We start from the raw sequence: 21,067 nt of genomic DNA on the forward strand, positions 1-21,067 counted from the left end.
CCAAAGGACATCTTATGTGGACAGCTGGCCACTGGCATGAGAAGAGTCGGACGCCCCTCACTCCGTTTCAAAGATGTGTGCAAGAGGGACATGAAGGCATGCAACATTTCACCCGATGGCTGGGAAGAGCTGGCCGAGGACCGAGGCACCTGGAGACTGATGGTAAACAATGGCATATCAGTCGCTGATGCGAGGAGAGGCCAGTTGGCGGCAGAGAAACGTAAGAGAAAGAAGAACGCAGCAGCAACCACAGTAACGCAGACTTCCCAGTATGTCTGCACCAACTGCAGTAGGGACTGTCACTCACGTATAGGCCTGCACAGCCACAGCAGACGATGCCAACAGAGACAGACAACACCCCAAGGGCGCTATTCGCATGGTCTTTCGAGACCGAGTCGCCAATGATGATGATGATGGTGATGATGATGATGATGATGTGATGCAATTTAGTGATGTCTGTATGTTAAGTAGGTTACCGCTCTTTATTGCAACGTTGTTTTCTATAAGAACGTGTGTGGTTTTCGATGTGAACGAATGCGTGACCGAAGATCTTGATAGCCTTTATCTGATGATTGATTGATTGTTGATGTAGTGTGAGGCGAGATGGCTAACCAAATGCTAACGTCCTTGTGTTTTTCGCAGGAAGCTTTTGGAGACAGAACTACCGGGTAGTCAAGTTCTGAGTCTCAGAGAGACAGGATAGAACAAGGCAGTAGGCCGAAAACAAGCCTAGTTGCTGCAGAAAAAGAGACAAAAGGGGAAGAGGATAGGAAGAATCGGAGTACGGAAAACGCCGGAAGGAGGAAAGAAATTGGCGGAGTAAACACAGATGAGTAGAAACCAAGTACAGGGGAAAGCCATCTCACACTATAATCACGTGATGAAATAGGTTGTTACATAGTCGAGAGGAAGAAGATTGGTTGAGAAATTAATATCGTTTAACTTGTATTAAATTGTTATTCTTTGAATTCCACCTTTGTGTTCTTAATAATTTAATTGTCGGTATTGCTGACTGGGGGCTTGGAGCTTTACCTCTCTCGATCACTAATTTCACTTCCTACAAAACGAGCCAAAAAGTTTCATCAGTCGCAATATACGCGAGATAGAATAAATGTTTTTCTTTCCTGATACTTAAATAGAATTTCAGATTTATTAAAGAGAGATTGCTCTTATTGAAGGGACATAACTCTCCTAACATTGACAGAGTAATTTAGCAGTTACCTCCCTTGTTGATGTCGATAACGAGACACAGCTCTGTAATATATGTTTCTCCGTATTTTGTGATTCATTTTTTTTTTTTTTTTTACCATTTGACCCTCGGAAATTGTTAAATTAAGGCATATGGTGATAAAGTATATTTTACATGTAACCTTTGGTCTACAAGCAAGAAACAGCTAAGTGACCTATTAAAATAAAACGTCTACCTGGAATATTCCACCAGATTAAACCGTACACTACGTTTAATATGATCAACCTGTTTTTATTCCGATACTAACTGCATCCCATCATGCTGGCTGTTCTCACCAATCCAAATAAAAACTACACCATGCAAGCGAATGTTGCAACGAACGAAGTTTTTGGGCATTTCAGACGTTATTGTAAACAAAGTCAATGACAGTTTGGAAATTGTCTAGCTCCATTGCTTTAAGAATAACCCATCTCCACCACCACTCAGAAAACAAACCGACAGACGAAAAGCAAAATTAAAGCGTCTATACTGCAATGTCAGTCATTATAATTCTCAATTGTGTATTGAATTTGCCACATAGCTATCCATTCCATGCATAGCACATGTGACCCAACTTTTGCAAAATCGAGTACAACGTAGTAAAAGTCATTACACTAACCAAAATATGCTGAACATGCCAAATTCTTTATTAAGAACGCCAATATACCCTTTCAATGTAACTGGATACCTCTATACACGTTCTCTGTCTGTTTAACCAGTTATCAATTCCGTTTTGTATTCACCTTCATACACTTGAAAAGTGCAGGTCTTACTTAATGGCTGTTGGTAGATCGTCTGCCCATAGCTAATGGTTAATTACAAGAATGATCAGGATGTCATTCATTTGGTTGGCGCTTATCTTTTCTCTGAGGCGAGGGTTTCGACAGCTAGCAGTACCGCCATCGGTCAAAATATTACTAATTGGGCCTAACATTAAAAATAATAAAAAGTAAAATACACGAGAGAGGTCAAGAAGGTCCATATTTCTTAATAGGTATTATAAAGCCAAACATAAGAAAATCAGTCACTCCACCTATCAAGTCAGTGGAAATTCATAGAATAAAAGATAGATGTATCCCACCGCCAAATTACAAACCCTGTCGACATTATACGGTACATTTCTCGGTTACATGGTACACATACATGTACTATGATGTGTGTGTGTGATCGGAATTTTTAACGTAGCTTTAGCTTTTTCAGTCATATTGCTACGATATATGCAGTGTGGCAGTTTATAGTGATGTCTAGCACTGGCGCATCATGCTACAGACATGTAGCACGATGTCCCCCGCCAATCATATTATCCTGACACCAGGCCGACCAGTCCTGACACTAAGATCTTAATAATGAGCGCCTAGCGAGGCAGCAGTACCATTTTTATAAATCTTTAGTATGACTCGGCTGGGGTTCGAACCCGCGACCTCCCGCATACGACGCGGACGTTTTAACCACTATGCCACTGGGGCGGTCCATACTGTGATGTATTTAATGTTTAGCTGTTGTTTCTTAAACCTATTATAGCGTTCTAAAATCGATTATTATTAATTAAATGTGAAAATGTCCAAATGGCCTCCCTCCCCTCTCTCTCAACTGTAAATATATTAAAATATTTTAATTACCTCTTGTTTGTTTATTCATTTTGCTTGGCTTCTATTCCACACTAATTTCCATGCGCTGGTGGGTGAGGGGCTGAGCGTTCATGTCAATGATTGAGTTAACCATGTGTTTGTATTGCCCTACTTCCTTAATTATGACCATCTTCAGATTTAAATCATAACTGTGTCTTATATTGATTTAATCAATGTAACAAAAATGAAAGAAAACAATCAAATTATCAGATTGCAAGGGTGATTATAAATAGTAACAAAAGGCACATACTGCATTTTGTAGCGGATACACTCGGTAGGGACGTGAGTAGTTCATTCACTCAGTGAATACACAGTTGCTTGTAGTCAATCGTAAACTCCATTCAAAGTGCAAATACATGTATGTGCATTTGATATAAATATAATATATGTACAGTGTGTAAGCTGTATCAGTTATAAACCACTTGTATAAATCGTTCGTCAAAAGGATATTCGGAAAGCCTCTTTTTGATTTAATATAAAAAATGTATACATCTCGTGTTTTATCATGCAGCGGATATACTAATATACATGGGATTCGCGGACTTCAAGCCCTAACGCAGCCATGGAAAGTTTGCGGGCTGCATGATATGCCAAGATTCCAGACTAAACAATCGGCTTCTCAAAGATTATTTTGAAGCATGTCGCTGATTGAAAAGTAATTAGGTAATACATGTACTTGTTATTAATGTAACTCGTGTGAGATATATTGTAGAGGCATGCCTAATAAAGCACTTATCCATAATGATTATAGCAATTTCTATTTCTTTAAACGCCTAATCAATCAACCTAAACACAAGCAACCCAATCGGTGTTTATCATCTATTGTCTGATTGATTACATGAAAATGACAGGAGACTGATAACTATTTATTGTTTGGAAAAGAAGTAAACAAATAAAAAAAAACGTTTTCTCAAACTCCTTCTCAAAACTCAGCTTGTCGGAAAGAAAGTTTAAATACATGTCGCCGATTTCATGGTGACTAAATGATTATTGTTAAACAAATGGATAAGCCAGTGTTCTCAAATCATTATTCAATATTGTTGTACATATTGATCTGGTGAAATATCTAGGCGTAAAATGGTGAATTTAACAACATTTCCAAAAGCAAATCAAATGAACCCTTTAGAATAAAAATAATTAATGTTTCAGTTCAATGTATTTTACCTACCCCTTCTTTCTCACTATACTCTCTTTCGCAATTCTACCTATTTCAAAACCATAATATATTTATCTATGTATATACACATGCATATATCGGCATTCTACATTGTCGCATACTAGGTTAAGTGCAGATCTCCCAAAGGTAACTTCAGTTTCAGTGAATTTGCATTGGGCAAACTGACTTATGACATTTGTGTTGCTTAGGTGTCAACCTAGATTTTTAGAAATCTCATTTTTTATTTTAATAGATGAATTGACAATTTAGATGTTTGATATTTTCAAGTTTTTATTTTGCACTATCTAGACTTGATGCATATTTTTATTATAATGATATTTCTCATTTCCCAACCGGATGGTAATTTTTTATTGTGTCAGTAAAAGAGATCACAAAGTTGAAAAAAAGTGCCTGAGATGTTGTTTTCGGCAAAATAACTTAAACGTATATTATTTTAGGATATGAACATAAAACATCGTGTATCTTGTCTGTCTATAGTTTTAATTGCAGAAAAAGTAGTTCCTAAGCTTTTAAATAAATATGTTCTCATGTTTTTGCAGGACAGGCATAGTAAGAGAAACAAAACATTCAGGTTCTCAGGTTGATGGCAGTCTTTGTTTTTGTGTCATTAGTCCTCACAATGATGGTAAAAGTAAGAGTGGGCCTAATAATGTTTAAAAAAGTATACGGCAAAAAGGAAGTGATACAGATATTGCCTGGGTTACAGTCAAGCTTGCTTTCAAAGTTCTAACATATACTTTCATTCCTTCTTATGGTCCTCGAAATGTAGTCATATGTCAAGGTCCTCACAAGTTTATGAATACATGTTGTGTGTGTGTGTGTGTGTGTGTGTGTGAGAAAGAGAGAGAGAGAGAGAGAGAGAGTACACATGTAAATATCATTGCAGGGAAATGTAACTTACCTCAAGGACAAATTTCATCGATTCCACCTTCTGATGATAAGACAAATTAAGCATAGTACACAGGAATTAAACAAACTCAAATAATTTTAATATTTTCAAATTATGTTTATTGTTTATATCGTTTATACATTTTCCTTCTTTTTTATTCCGTCATAAATAAAATATTGAATACTTGTTAATTATTAATTATTTTTCGATTACAGACGGACTGAACTTGGACTACGCTGAATATCGGCGTGTCTTTAATAATTGTTAATTTACATCATCCTTAAGTGTCTTCCTGTTTATTTAGGACGGAGAACTCAGTTAATGAATGATTAATGGTGCAGAATTTAATGTAGAAGGGGCAATTTGGGGTTTATGAAGATTTAACATTACTGGTGTCACTATAGACCTATACGACGCATTGAACTGGTCTAGCCTTGTTCAGGAATATAGCATGCTGGGGAGGATACACACGGAATTTAAATTTACTGGGGTCTGAAAGTTAAACGAGCATCATGGTAAACCCTTTAATTCATTAGTCCCTCTGGTACATCAGGTATCTTTTTGTTTTCAATCGATGCTTCTGTTCTCAATGGCGATATTGGGGAACGCCACAGAAATCATAGCTATACTTTGTAAGCATACGTGACTGAAAATCCAAAACTTTCGTTGGACAACTTTCAAACAGCCCTTAACGAGGAATTCAAGTAAGTAATTCATCTTCATCTTCAGGTTAAGATGCTGGACGTTTGCTTCCTATAACCTTTATTTATAGGTCCATATTTAGCAGTAATTGCCGGGATTATTTTATGGAACTGTCTATCCTTAATACGTGTTTCATAAAGCACGTCTTTGAGGCAGCCTTCTCTACTATGTGATATAGAATTAGGAGTTGTTTGTAACTATTCAGAACCGTCAATTTTTCTCACAAGGACAAACATGTCGGCAAGCTGTTCATTTAATTGCTGAGGGATCCTGTTGTACATTGATCTGGGTTCCATTTTATCGTACCGTAGCCACTCTTGGATCTATTCCATGTCTCAGCTACAACTAACTGGTGTCTTCATCCCTGAAATATACGGTCAGCTCCCGCAGCCGACGTCGAGAAAGATACTGTATATAAAAATATGTTAATTATGGTGCCATGAGGAAGACGGTTAAATCAATCTATGTTATGTGTGTATGTACGTACGAAGAGATAGAAAAAAGGATTAATAGCTAGACCTCTTCCAAAATCGATAATCGTGTACAAGCTATATCAAAGATCAGAATGTTTTAATTTAGCTTACAAAGTCCGTATGTAGCAGCTGTGATTTATATACAATCTGCTAAAATAAAGTTTGTGTCTATATTATGGATTTGTGTTTTCTTCGTCTAGTTTACACAACTACGTTCGTGCCATTAATTTCCGTTGTAACACTCTTATACTGTGCCGTAAGCGTTACTCTTTTTATTATTCGCCGATCCGTCAGGTGTCGGAATAAGTCGATCATGCTCATCTTCCTCCAATGTAGGAGAAATACCTATATTTTTTATATGTCCCATAACCTCTTTATCCAAAACGCAGAAAAGAATGCAATTGCCAAAAGCCTGTGCATTGTCGCCGATACTTTGAAGAATTAACAGGAAATCAGGATCATCAACCCCGATCCAGACTAGTAGGAATCGGATGGTGCCCCAGACTCGTAGGAGCCACAAAAGCAACCACAGGTACAAAAAATGGGTGTCCGCTTCCCTGAAGTCTGCATTTAGCTCCCTCAGTGGACGTCGTGAAACGTACTGTAGATAATAAATGTTAAGTATGCTATAGTAAAATAAGATCGGTGAAATTAGGCCATATTGATTTATGTGTGTATTAATGGATAGGCTTATATATGGGCAGAGAAATGAATGCATTGTTAGCGGTCTTTGAGACTAATGACAACCGGAAAAAGATCGACCTTATGCAATTCATTAGAAAAAGAGTCTGTCATTTTCTAGCTTCTTCATTATAAACATAACGTAAGTAGCAGCTTGCATATACAAACTGCTAAAATAAGTGTATCTCTATTATTGTGAGTGCTTTCTTCAACTATTTCACTTTTGTACTGATGCCTATAACTTTATTATCACTAGTTTCGTCAGAGACAGTTTCATATCTTACGGAAATTTCGAATATACTTGAAATCGGAAGATTTTCAAGGCGTTTTGTTATTTACTGCAAATTTCTTGGCCGGAAGAGTTTTAAACTCGTAAATGTTTCGGTAATATATGCTTGCAGACGAATCCCAGAAATTAGTTCTACAACGGGTTTATTAAAGGAATTGACAGATCTCCATGTTACGATTTTTATTCTTTTTCTGTTGAATATTCATGTAAAACTATCGCCTACCAGTTAATGTGAATTGTATATTTTCTCGGTTCCAAAATAAGCGATGCATAGATTTCAACTTACCAGCTTTACTTTCAGCAGGACGAGGATAGATAAGGACAATATATAGCACAGCATTTCCCAGCTCTTTCCTGCAATTAGGATCCATTTAGTATGTTCTGCAGGTGGTAAATTATCCTTAATAAAACACCACGTTCCTGTCACATTATAGCTTGGTCCTATAACTCGTTTATAACCTGCCACTGATGTGATTATCCCTGAAAGAGAAGAACATTTGCTTTGCATTAAATGTTTTTTTTTTTAAAAAAATGAAAAATATCTAGAGGTTTATAATTCAAATGAATCTATTTTCATGGCATCGACAGGAAACATAACCAGGGTATCGATGATTTGTCATGGAACGGTTAATAAAGTAGTCCAGAAACCAGTTAATCTATTAGGATTTCAGTATTGACAGAAAATTGTTTTTCAAATCATGCTGCTACTGGAGTATTTACTCGATCAAATTAACGTTAGGAATATAAGACCTACTATCACCGGAATCCATTACTCCCAAAGACGAAATTTTGTCCTGTATGTCTATAAGATGTGGCAGGAAGGCAAAAGCTCTTGCCGATTACATCAACTTGCTAGCTACAGGTGGCGCTAATTTAAAATGAGCGAAATGAGTGAGTGTAACAGGACGCTCGCATTACGCGGCGAATGAGCGGGTGTTAAATAAATTTGATCGGGTAAGTGTTCTAGGAGAACATAATGATTTAAAACAGTTGTTTTCTCCTTAGAATACATTCACCGGTCACATTAACGTTAAGAGAATATGTAATAGGCAGAGGGTGTGTGAAACGTCCAACGTATACATCAGGGAACCAATTACTGGAGAGTAATGGATTCCCAATATGAAGGTAAACCCTGTTTCAAAACACGCGAGCAGCGTAACCGGAAGCGTCATGGTTAACATCTGGAAAGGAGAAAAAAATGAGATCTTAACACATAACATTTCCTGGCAGATCTAGCGAAATCTGCGCAGAGCGTTCGTCTAGAGGTTTTGCTTGTGTCAATATAGCTCAGGTAGCCGCAGGTGCAACTAAGCCTAGTAACACGGAATTTTGTATTCTCATACCTGAACGAAAATGCTCACATATTTCGATTACGCGTGCAGAATTACCAGAGAGTGGTTTATTTACGTCTAAAATTATATCAAAACATGCGTTTAGTTCACGCCATCCTACACGAGCAAAGTGATTACGATAAACCTTTGCTTTCTGGTTGCGTATAGCACCATAGCCAGGTACTCATAGACTCGAGATGGAGAGTAACATCACATAACAGAAGGTTTTGTCAATAAGCTGTCCACTTTATTGGAGCAAAAGCTTCCGCTGCCGAGGCACACGAAATATACAAGTGTATTTTCCTTTCGCTATCCTTAGTACGTAACTGAGTTGTTCGATATACTGGATGTTCTAATGTTTATTCTAAATTTTACAGTTGGTCACACCTATGTCATAGGCACTACGGTCTATTTTTGATTTAGTCATTTGCATAATTGAACAGAACTGAATTAAATGTTGCGTTATAAAAGGATGAGAAGCAGTTTGCGATCTTTAAGTTCTGTATCATTCTTTATGTCGGATTCATATTTACATAGGAACCTGCTTATTATGGTTATAATCTTGAGCTGTAGTTCCGATAAAATGATTTATTATATAATAACAAACTCCACGTGCACGCCTGCACAGCGCCCGTAACAGCGTTAGGAAATGGCCTTGTTGCATTTACTACACGGCTTTAGTCACCGAAATTTCATTTGTTTGAATGTTTGACTGTTCGGATATTTGGCTGTTTTCGAGTTGTGAACATGTGTCTGAATTTGGAGACGTGAGTGTAACCGCATAGATATTAGGCTGAATGCAGAATCGTATGACTAGCAGCAGGGAGGGCGAACAACCTCTAATTGGTTCACCTGTATTTTTCGCAAAATACGACTTCCTGGGGGATCGCAAAAATCGTTTTAAAAAATGCGATACTCAGCGTAAGACAACTCCGTCAACGACAAATTGGCTTACCTGTTATCGCTGATGGGTTTTTTTCTTCGATGCAACTTAAGAAAATACGCGATAGTGTCGGTGACGCGTTGAGAGCGTCGCCCTCCCTGCTGCTCAATTACAAATTTTATCTAATCCGATTCGATAACGTGTTCTAGGATCGTGTAGATTTATTGTTACAAATCCGTGTGGGGTTATTTTAGCACGACTAAAGAAATTTTTAAATTTATTTATGTCCATATCGCCGTTACACCAGGTTTGATGTATATTTCGTAACGTGTGAGTATCAACTCCGTCAAAGACAGTAAGAATATTACAGTTATCCCTGATCACTTTAGGAATTTGTGTATACCGCTGGGTTACATAAATTACATGTGTGTTTTTGTGTCTACTTCTGGAAAATATCCTGGCAGGATTTGATTGTTTATCCAACATTACATCATCGTAAACAACTAAATTGTTAATTGACCCATCAATATCATCGATACTTGACGCTTCATTGATGTCATTTATAAATTCAATAACATCATCTCCACTTAACGATTTTGCGCTTTCATTATAATCTTTTATTACATCATAACAACGCTGATCGTCCACAGATGGTGCTACCAGATATAATTTATCCCATTTCATCCACTTCATTATTAAATTAAGTAACAACTGCGTCTTGCCACTTCCAGATGGACCTATAATAATCATACGAATAGAATTTGGTAACGCGGCGTTATGCTTAACTGGTTCTCGTTTCCTTGTAGCAGAAAAGTCAGTGATATCCATTAGAAAATATATAAAAAGAATATGGATTTATATTGTGTGAAATGTAGGGCGCGCACACCGACAAGTGATCTAACAACCATTACAACAAAAAATAATAGATCTGCGGAAAAACCAAAGTCAAAGCCAAAATCAAAATCAAAGTCAAAACAAAAATCAAAGCCAAAGCCAAAGTCAAGTAAAAAAAAAAAGCAACACGGAGGTGACATCGCAGCACAATTAACAAAACTACCCGGTACTCCGTGGGCTAAATACCCAGGAGAAAAACATCTTCCAGGATATAGTTACTGCGGAACCCGACTTGATATCAGACTTGATGACCAGGATCAACCAAAACCAGGTGAATATCCGATAAACGCCATTGATAAGGCGTGTCATGCTCATGATGTAGCTTATAAAAGTAAGGATCTGCAGCATAGGCATCTAGCGGATGTGAAATTAATTCACGCGTTAAATTCCATCACTGATAAATCTCTCAAGGAAAAATTTTCTAGTTGGTTAATAAAATCCGCGATGAAAGGTAAATTAGCGCTAGGAGCTGGTAATTAATTATAATGGAGTCGATTGATTATTCCCCAAAAGGATATTGGAGCGGTAGCGCAGCAGTTAGTAAACTCGCTGAAGCAACAAAAGTTACGCGCGTTACTGCTAAAAGTTGGTAATCCCGACAGGCAATATGGCAAATTTACCAACCACCGCCTAAACAAATTCACTTTGTGCATTTCAATGTTAGTGTGCCAAATGAAGTTCATCAGGCTAACATATTATATCTGCCACATGATACCATTAAAATCCGAAGACGTCAAATAACTTATAAATACGCGTTAACTGTAGTTGATGTTGCAAGTAGATACAAAGATGCGGAACCGTTAACGACTAAAACAACATCTGAAGTAGCCAATGCTTTTGAACGAATTTATCAACGAGGTGGTCTACGATGGCCACATCTATTAGAAGGTGACCCTGGCAGAGAATTTCAAGGTGCAGTATCATCGCTGATGAAACAACATACCGTTACCATCAGACGAGGACATACTGAAATTCACCGTGATCAGGCAATTGTTGAACGATTTAATCGAACACTTGCTGAGCGGTTATTTGGATATCAATACGCGAAGGAATTCATTCAAGATAAAAGATTACGCGAATGGGTCGCAATATTACCAAGCGTGATAGCTGCATTAAATAATGAAATAACTCGAACAACCAATATGAAACCTATTAACGCAATATCCAAAAAAAATATACCACAACGACATGATTTGTCAACACAGCCGATACTGGGTGATGTCACTGAGATATTTATGTGAACCAGGTGAACTTGAAAAGGGTAAGAAAAGAGCGACTGATCCTATCTGGAGTATCACTACAAACAAGGTATCTAACATAACTAGATCTACTGGTAGACCAGCAATCTACAGGCTGGATTCGACTGCTCCTCAACGTGGGTTTACGCGTGAGCAATTACAAGTAATTCCCGAGGACACACAATTACCGCCCAAATCACTTAACTAGCACCACGACTTCGATTACACTCAAGACAGGTCAGCATCACATTCTCTCGTGTATGACCAAGACGATTATCTTTTCTATCTACGGTGAATTGTCTTGAATGTTTTTTCCGAATACTGCCACAACATTATACAATTACAGCTTGCACAATGATCATTCTGCTGTTGCTTCAGTGTCATGATAAATTCAACATCGAGATCAAATTCTCGATTATTTTTTTTTTGTCACTTTGTTTGTAACCGGCTAATTTTTTTCTGATTACATCACTGTTGTTTTTATTATTAATTTCATCAGCCATTGACTCTTCCAATATAATCCTTCGCAGTTAAGATATTCTTCTGACTCTGGACACAGCCAAGTAAACTAAGTTTGACCACTCGATTCGATCATCAACGATTCAAACAACTATATCAGAGATAGTTAGTCCCTGAGATGAATGTATCGTCATTGCGTATCCTAGCGTCCACGGGGATTTATCAGCACGCAGTGCATCTTCAACAACACTGACATCAACTGTAACAACATCATTTAATACTAAATTCTGCTTCCCCCTGACTGTCCTGGTATATCAACGTCAATATTCTGTAACCACGTATCAGCTGGTCTATAACACAATAGCACTGGTAACGTTGGAAATTTTTTCTTGTGTAATTGAAATAATTGTTGTTGAAGTGTGTCTCTGACTATCTTTCTACTTGCCACTATCAAATCATCTGGTTTCCACGTTTTCCAAAAGTCGTTCAAAGAAGTTCCTGAAATCACCTCGCGCATAATTTCGCACTGAATTTTATTCGGTTGTAGTCTGATTAATTTCTTAAATTCCTTTAATTCTGCATCGAGAGATCTATGATCATCAGCCACTACTTCGTAATAATCAACAAAATTCTTCAACCAATCGTATGGGGATGGTCCAACAAACGGAGGTGGCTGACCCTGATCGCCGCACATTATCACAGCTGTATTTTTTGTTAATAACCAATCGAGAAATGTTTTTAATGTTTATAACGGTACCGTACATATTTCATTCCAGATAATAACCTTTGGAATATATTTCTCCCCCATTCGATCTGAAGTCCACACACCACCGCTATATTTGAAAAAGCTGTGATAAGCACTAGAATTAACTCCTCGTTGTTTCATCTCCTTAGCGAGTATGTGTGTTGGTGTTAACACGATCATATTTGAAGATTTTCCACGAAATAATTCAATCTTACCAGATGTTCCTGTCACGGAATGGTGCAAATGTTGTTCATTAAATACATGTACTCGGGTTTCGTTTTTTTTTCTCTGTACAACGATACCCGAGGGTAATTATCTATATGGTCTATTGTATTTCGAAATCGTGAGTACGATTTGTCCTATGCCACACGTGCAAGGTGCTTTCGATACAGCAAAACGAAAATTCTAAAGGTATAAATACGTTACTGCATGTAAAGGGTCTTTACAATACTAATGGTTTTGTCAGCAAGCGGCCTGCTTAAAGGATTCGCACAACTCCAGCTGTAGGGGTAGGTAATTTTTCGGTCTTAAGTGATAACTCTTGTATTACCATATTTACCTTTGCATGTTTGTTATAGTTTTCTTTATACAGCATAATGCGTGCATTTCTTTTATTCTTGTTGCAACGTAGTATAGGATTTATATTGGTAATGTAAAGCTACATTTTTTTTAAAGACTTGTTTACTATAGTCTTATCGAGCAGGGTTAGGTTTACTATTGAACTTACCATTTTGTAATTGCCATAATAATATAATCTTTATAACTTACCATGTATAACGTCCTTACGTTATTATGTCTGTATCAAGTTTAGTACACTGTATCGGGTATATTTTCAGCTGTTTTTTGAGGGTAGGAATATCCGGGGTGTCCGGTGTTGTCTGAGGGGAGGAATATCCGGGGTGTCCGGTGTTTGACTGTAGAAACGTCCGTTTGTCCGGAGCGTTTAAGGTGCCGGAGTGTCTAAAGTTTAGCGTCCGGAGTGTCTAATGTCAAGAGTGACTAAGGTGACCCAGCTGTAAGAGCCGTCAAAGGACCAGGGTGTCCGGAGGGTCTAATGTTCCGAGTGATCATAGTATTCCGAGGGTCCGGAGTCTATAGCAGTTGTGAAATTGATTCGTAGGAGCTGTGGAGCGGATATGGTGCACGGGTAACGGAGTGTATCTCCATACATGTATTTTATTAGCTATAGGCTAATTTTGGGTTAGTAAGACCCAGTGTATCATTCAGGACTTGGAGGATAGAGGGTATATCCGTTCCTGTGTTTAGTGACATAATTTCGCTACCTCAGCGAATACATTTTTTTTACTATGTGTAAAAACTTGCATCGTTTACTATTTGAGTGAACTATATTCATCTTTCCATTATTGAATTATTTGTGAATCATTTATCCTGTGTTTTAGTGTTACTGAACTAATTTATTTGTATTTTTTTCCATCTTTGGAACTGTGTTTTTTTATGTTAAATAGATCCAATATTTGGATCATAAATACGCACACATCTTCATAATCTACTGCTCATATAAATCACCACATTAAACCATATATGTGTCGTCAAAACGTGTTCTGTTGTCTATCCGAAATATCCCACCCGGTTATCTTGTTACACTCCCCGCCCCGTTCAAATAAACGGTTTTGTGTCTGGATACTGGATCGTACACTAATGGTGCATTCGACATTTCTTATAATTCTGATTTGCAACAGCTATTTTTAACCGCAACATCAACGGATTCACAATAATAATGTAACATTTCCTTTTTTATTCTCCATGAACTCCATGATTCGTCATTGCTTGTGAAAAGAGCCAGTAATGCTGAATATTTTTTATCGATATAAAATGAATCCGTAGCAACTCTAACTGCAGTGTCAGGAAATCTATTTATCATCGATAGTAAACTTATAGAAACATAAGCGAGCATCGAAGATCTTAAATGGGTGTATTGAGGTGATTTTCTTTCGATGCAACTAAACAATTTGTGCCCAACTTTGTTCCGTCAGACAAGTAAGCATCTTCCCGATTACAAAGTATATCTCTCGCAGTGGCATCATTAATTATAAAATCTAATTCAGCATCATCCATAATCAATCGTGAGTGATGTCGTTTATGATCATATGCACCACCTTAAGTAAATTTACCAATTATTCTTCTACCGAGATCTTTTGCTGTTTTTTCACTGTTGCTGAGTTTAATCTTAAGAATATTAACAATGACATCCGCGGATAGGTCCGGATATTCTCGTGCCCATTCTTCTAGACTGATACGCTCCGGTGTTGGTAACCAAACCGAAGTCTGTTTTCGGTACGATATAATTGCTTCACTGACAACCAACGATATCAATATTTTACTGTCAAGCATATATCGTAATAACACTATTGGTGACAAACGTTTCTCCGAAAAATGTCTGCCAAACCAAATAGAATCAATCGGATGAAGATTCATAGTGAATTCAAACGACGTTACACGAGCAAATCCTGTCAGATCAAAATCAGGTAATGGACCATTAATCGATACTCTTACCATCTCATCGCTCCGGTGGCCTAGTGGTTAGAGCATCCGCCTCGGATGCGGGAGGTCGTGGGTTCGATCCCCGGCCGAGTTATACCAGAGACTTAAAAAATGGTACTAACAGCTGCCTCGCTTGGCGTTCAGCATTAAGAGGTTAGTGTTAGGACTGGTCGGCCTGGTGTCAGGATAATGTGACTGGGTGGGGCATCATGCTACATGTCTGCGGCATGATGCCCCAGTGCTAGACATCACTATAAACTGCCACATTGCAGACATCGTAGCGATATGACTGAAATTTTTTTAAAGCTACGTTAAAAATAAAAATCACATCACTTACCATCTCATGACAAGGATGACCAAATCTCGCAAAATATCCGGCGCACTCGCCCATCCCAAGAAAACTTCCAGGATAACACGCGGTCATGTCCACGGAAATCATCTCGCTAATATTATACTTGATGTTCCACAAACCGCCGTGTCCGTATTCGATACAACTATTCTGGACATCTTCAAGGAACTCAGCGTGTGTTGGTCTACATGAATTTCTTTCTCGAGCGGCATGGGCAGCAATCGACGGGACTGTAAAACAATTAGTTAATAATTGCTCAGTATTTTCTGAATATTTCTGTGCGAGTTTTCTCATTTCTTCGTGGAGAGATTCTTTACGATATAATTCGCCATTAGGTCTTACAAATTGATCATACTCGCCTTGATCGGAACTTTTAAACAACCACATTGACACAGGGTCGGTTTTGTTTATTCGGCTGATAGCATCAAATATTCCACTCGACGAGTAATATCTCACAACACGATTTCGTGGAAATAATGTTACCGCGGAGGTCCAAGCATGAGAGTAATGGTCAATAATCTCAATTGGTGCTCCTTTTCCTTTATTCGCTGATTCATATAAAACCTCCCCCGTTAATGTTTTTACTATCATTGGAAATTTTAATTTACTTGATAACTCAGCGACATCGTTTATTGACGCTCCTGTATCCTTAACCTATTCAGCCCATTAGTTTATTTTTTCACGTCGCAGATCAGTTAAACGGTTTCCACGCTTCGCTTTTTTAGAATGTTATATTACTCGCTCGGCTACACAATTCAGCTTTGAAAATCTCACCGGGGCGAGATCATTAATTTTGGGGTTTTTATCGGATAGATTCCGTAAATGACCGCTGTTACAGGATACGCTCGAGCGTAATATGGTCTGTCGATCCCAGTCAGCATTCCTGGTTTGGAATCTTTACTTAACAGAGCGGTTTTTCCATTAGCAAGGACAGGGTCACGTTTGTCACGGATAATCCACGTACCGGAATCTGCCTGCACAATAAACTTTATTCTGAAATGGTATTCTGATTGAGGTAATCGATAATTGTTTTCGCTTGTGTATCGTTCATTGTAACATCAATGACTTCGTCGACATTGTCTTCGTCAACGTTGCGTATAAATTTGAATGTAAACTGCACGTGAGATGCTCCATCATTACGAAATTCCTTTTCGGCATCCCTGATAATATCAAACAGATGATTCAGGGCTCGCCTTCGCGAATCAGGGGTTAGTATGTCGAGATCAAATCTAGAAGCTTTCCGGGGCTTGATTGCAGATAATCTCTCAAATTCCTCCATATTATATTTAAGACAAATACTTAAATAAGAAATATATATATAATGAATCAATGCAATTTGCTCAAAGTAGGATCTGTAACTGTCTGTAACAAATCCTGCAGAAAAGAATTTTGCGGGGAATATTCCCAAAACATCCAAAGGGGGAGGGGAGGGTCAGGACCATTACCGTGTCTGCAATGTGGTATTGGAGTCAAGGGTAAAACAGTTATGCGCGGGTTGCGGGGGAAAAAGATACCGTGAACTTAAGCGATATTATAACAACAAAAATTATAAATTAGACCAAATGACATTGCTATATAAAATGACCCAGGAATTTGGCGACACCCTATCATCGAGAATTACGAAGCGTCACGTAATGGTGAAATTAGAAATTGCAGGTTGAACAAGCTAGTTGGTTTTGTTGATAATTCTGGATATCTTAGATTTACCGCTGGGAAGAAAAGATATCTCTGTCATCGTTTTGTTTTTGAGGTATTTAATGGAGTGATCGAAGATGGTTTTGTGATCGATCATATAGATAATAATAAATTTAATGATAAATTATCCAATCTGAGAGTTGTGACACAGAGCGAAAATTCTGCACGAGGAGGTACTGGTAAATTTAAGAGTGTTACAAGGAAAGTTGTCAAATCTCTCAATATAAGCACCGGTGAAGAAAAAATATTTAAGTCAATGTATGCAGCTAGCAAGTATTTCGGTATTCAGTCGCATTCGGTCCAATTTGTTGCAGAAAATAGAATCAAATCAACGTTTTCATATAAATTTAATAACTGGATTTCATTTCGTTATGTAGATGCAGATAACGGAGATAACTCTGCAGCGGCTGTGTAAAAGTCAGTGATGCAGTTATCCCCTTGACGAGTCAAGGTCATTACCTGTAAATACATTATCCAGCAGCGGGCAGAACTGTATACAATTTTTTTTAGAACCAATTGCAACCGTCTTATTGTATGCATACTAGCAGCAGTCTATTTTCACCTGCGTGTGATTGTCAGTCCAGGTAAATGTTTCATCAAGGAGATTGCACAACACATATCATTACCTGTAAAGGTGCATTATCCAGCGGCGGACAGAACTGTATACAGTTTTTCACAGCCAATTGTAACCGTCTTATTGTATACACACTAGCAGCAGTCTATTTTCGCATTAACACTTCCGCGTTTGATAAAATCAACAATTGTCAGTACAGGTAAATGTTATTTTCACAAAATCTAATTCAGAACTTAAAATCTAGTTCAGAACAGAATTCAGCTGCAGCTCTGTCAATAGTTACCTATATGATGTTTTTTAAATCTTATATTCTCAGATGCGACCGTGGTGTAGTGGTTAGATCAGCCGACTCTCGTTCCTGACTTATCGCTGCCTTCAGATAGAATCTCGTAACGGACATATGTCGACGGTGCCGATAATTATGGCTTATTATAAGTGGGAGGGCCCCAGCAAAGGCCCTTCATGTACATATCCTCCTCCACGTTAAATCGTGGGGGTGACGTTTTATCACTCCTGGGATTTAATTCAGGGGGGTATGTACATGAAAACACAGACAGCCTTCTGAATACTCTAACATTTCGCCTCGCTTTCGCTTAGAGAATTCGCTGGAGGTATGTTTGTGAATACACCCCCAAAAATAAACAGTTGCCTTGGATGCAGAAGGCTCTACGTCACATGGGTCCCACAAAAAAAAACATTCAGAAAGAATGCGGCCAAAAAGAAACGGTCACGAAGGATGCCGAGAATCGACAAGAAACGATCTGTAAGACAAAAGTCTCCGAAGATAAAATCTAGGGACAAAAAGTCTGAAAGGACCTTCATGCAGGACCCATGATTGATAACCGCTCATCAAGACAACTGTTTATTTTTTCTTTTAAATATATAATTATATAAATAATGAACTACGAAAATATCAATGAAGTAATTGTTGCTATTGCAAAATTAGAAGAAAACAAAATTAATATATCTGATGAATTAAATCCTGAAAAAATCATGTCTAATTTTGAACCACTATATGAGGCTAAATTGGAAGGTCGGTATATTTTACCCGCTCAGTATAAATTTATAAAGAGAATGCAGGCAGAGCTGTATAAATCACTAGCTACAATGCAAGAACAGCAACTAGATGAGTTTGTCCCCCTCTCCCTTGCAATCGAAAAAAATTATATCAGCGTTATCCGAAGAATACGAAGCCAGGAAGGTAATTAATACGCGTGCAAGACAGTTGAGAAAAATTATATCAGATAGTGAGTTAAACCTCCTTGATAAAATCAAGGATGAAATTACTGGGAAAGGAAGTCAGGTACGTGGAAATGAAATCGAAAGTAGAATGTCGGTCTCGCACTGACAGAAAAAAAAATATTTTTTACCCACATTTTTTTAACCCATATCAATCTGACCTGCATCAATTAATCTGATAAGTTATTTTCACTTGTATCATCTGCATCTGGATCTGCAGGGTTAAATAATATTTCCTTAAGTTGACTAAATGTAATGCAGGAATGCGCGTAATTTAAAATCTGATCTCTGTCACATGTGATCACACAGATACGTTTTTGCCGCTGTTCATCTAACTGTTCCTGCGTTAATAAAAAGTCTTCATTACCGAATATATCAATAACTAAATCAACTTTGCTAACGGGGGACTGCGTAAACACCTCTTTGATGTAGTTTTCAAGTGCTTGCTTGTCGTATATAAAAACTTTCACGTGCTGGTACATATATAATATTCGTTTGATTTAATTAGAAATCAGGGTCTGTCCGGAATAAAATTCTTCACAGGTATATTTTTTTACTGAATTTGTCAGGCATACTACTTTTCAGAATTGGCAAATCGGACGATTTTCATGATTCTGTCAGGCATATTACCCTTCAGAATTAGCAAATCGGACGATTTTCATGATTCTGTCAGGCATATTACCCTTCAGAATTAACAAATCGGACGATTTTTCAGTAAAAAACCCTGTCAGATAATCAACATCATCAAAGTTTTTTGATTATAAGAAAAAAAAATTTATCGCGAAAAATGCTGATTTTTCATGACTCTGACAGGCATATTACCCTTCAGAATTAGCAAATCGGACGATTTTCATGATTTTGACAGGCATATTACCCTTCAGAATTAGCAAATCGGACGATTTTCATGATTTTGACAGGCATATTACCCTTCAGAATTAGCAAATCGGACGATGTGTACAAAATATATATAAATAAAATATTTACTGTTGTTCGTGCACAAAAAATAAAATTATTATACTTGCTTGTGAATTTCGGACGATTTTCATGATTTTGACAGGCATATTACCCTTCCAAATTAGCAAATCGGTCGATTTTCATGATTTTGACAGGCATATTACCCTGCAGAATTGAGAAATTTGAGTTTTTCAGTAAAAAATAAATTTCTTATAATTTTGAGCGATAATCCTGACTGTCAGGATTATTTTTTTTTTGAATAAGGTTCTGAAGATTGAAAATCTTTACGATGGAAATCTTTAGGATGAAAATCCTTAGGATGAAAATCCTTAGGATTTCACAAGTAGATTAATATGTAGAGTTTCATTTCTTAAATCAGGAAGGTGGCCAGATTGGTCTGTTAGTTTGAAATTTATTCTTGATAACAATGGATTATAACACTGCAGATAAACCTGATTGATCGGCTCTTGCACAATCATATATCCAGGTGGGTCTTTCGGGGTGAATGAATAAAGAACAAATCCTTGCTGGGCTTGATTTGATACTGTTGTGTCTGTGCTGTAGCTACCATCGATGACATCACACACAAGATTGACTGCGACCACGTTGGTTATATTTACGATGCCCGGGGATACATGTCGGCCTGTCCCTTCGGGGTCAATGTTGTGCCTGAGAATAGTTGCCGGTGGTAATGTTTTCCTCCACGCAGCAAGTATGTCGGGAAAATATTCATCAATGACATCATTGACTGATTTTTTTTGTTCGTCTGCGTTATACCCAGGAAATGTAAAATTCGACAGATCTGCTTCTGTTGTTTCATATATAGTAAAAAAAATTGGCGTTTGGAATTATTTTTATCGCTGTCAAAATGATCGATTTTCGCCTGAATTAATCGCTGGTTAAAATATTCTACATCGAATATTATCTGATTTAATATCTCAATTTGTTTAATGATTTTGCTGCGTGAACTTGTTATATCGAAAAGATACTCCTGAAAACTTTGCCGTAGTCGCCGCCATTGTGTTTGATGATCCTGATCAACAACCATAAAGTATCGATCGATCACATTCAGGTTAATATTGGTATATTGTTTTCTTCCCTGTCAATCGTGTTCATAAGCAAAGAACCATTGGAAAC

General features: G+C 37.6%; 1 protein-coding gene across 3 annotated transcripts in view; it reads right to left on the reverse strand.

Annotated features, from left to right (window-relative positions):
- Positions 1–5,018: 5,018 nt before the first annotated feature.
- Positions 5,019–21,067, reverse strand: part of LOC149796070 (G protein-coupled receptor 157-like) — a 37,324-nt gene continuing 21,275 nt past the window's right edge. For 2 of the 3 annotated variants that reach the window (XM_089965978.1, XM_089965980.1), the window contains 2 exons: positions 7,354–7,547; positions 5,019–6,698 (listed from right to left, as the gene is read on the reverse strand). In XM_089965978.1, the coding sequence (XP_089822104.1) occupies positions 6,342–6,698; positions 7,354–7,547 (551 nt within the window). In that variant the 3' untranslated portion in view covers positions 5,019–6,341. Of the gene's footprint in view, positions 6,699–7,353; positions 7,548–15,456; positions 15,699–21,067 lie in introns of those variants that run through there. The other variant, XM_089965979.1, reaches the window with a different exon arrangement.

This window comes from Sinohyriopsis cumingii, chromosome 7 (genome assembly GCF_028554795.1).
Source record: "Sinohyriopsis cumingii isolate HCF-2022 chromosome 7, ASM2855479v2, whole genome shotgun sequence".
NCBI lineage: Eukaryota > Metazoa > Mollusca > Bivalvia > Unionida > Unionidae > Sinohyriopsis > Sinohyriopsis cumingii.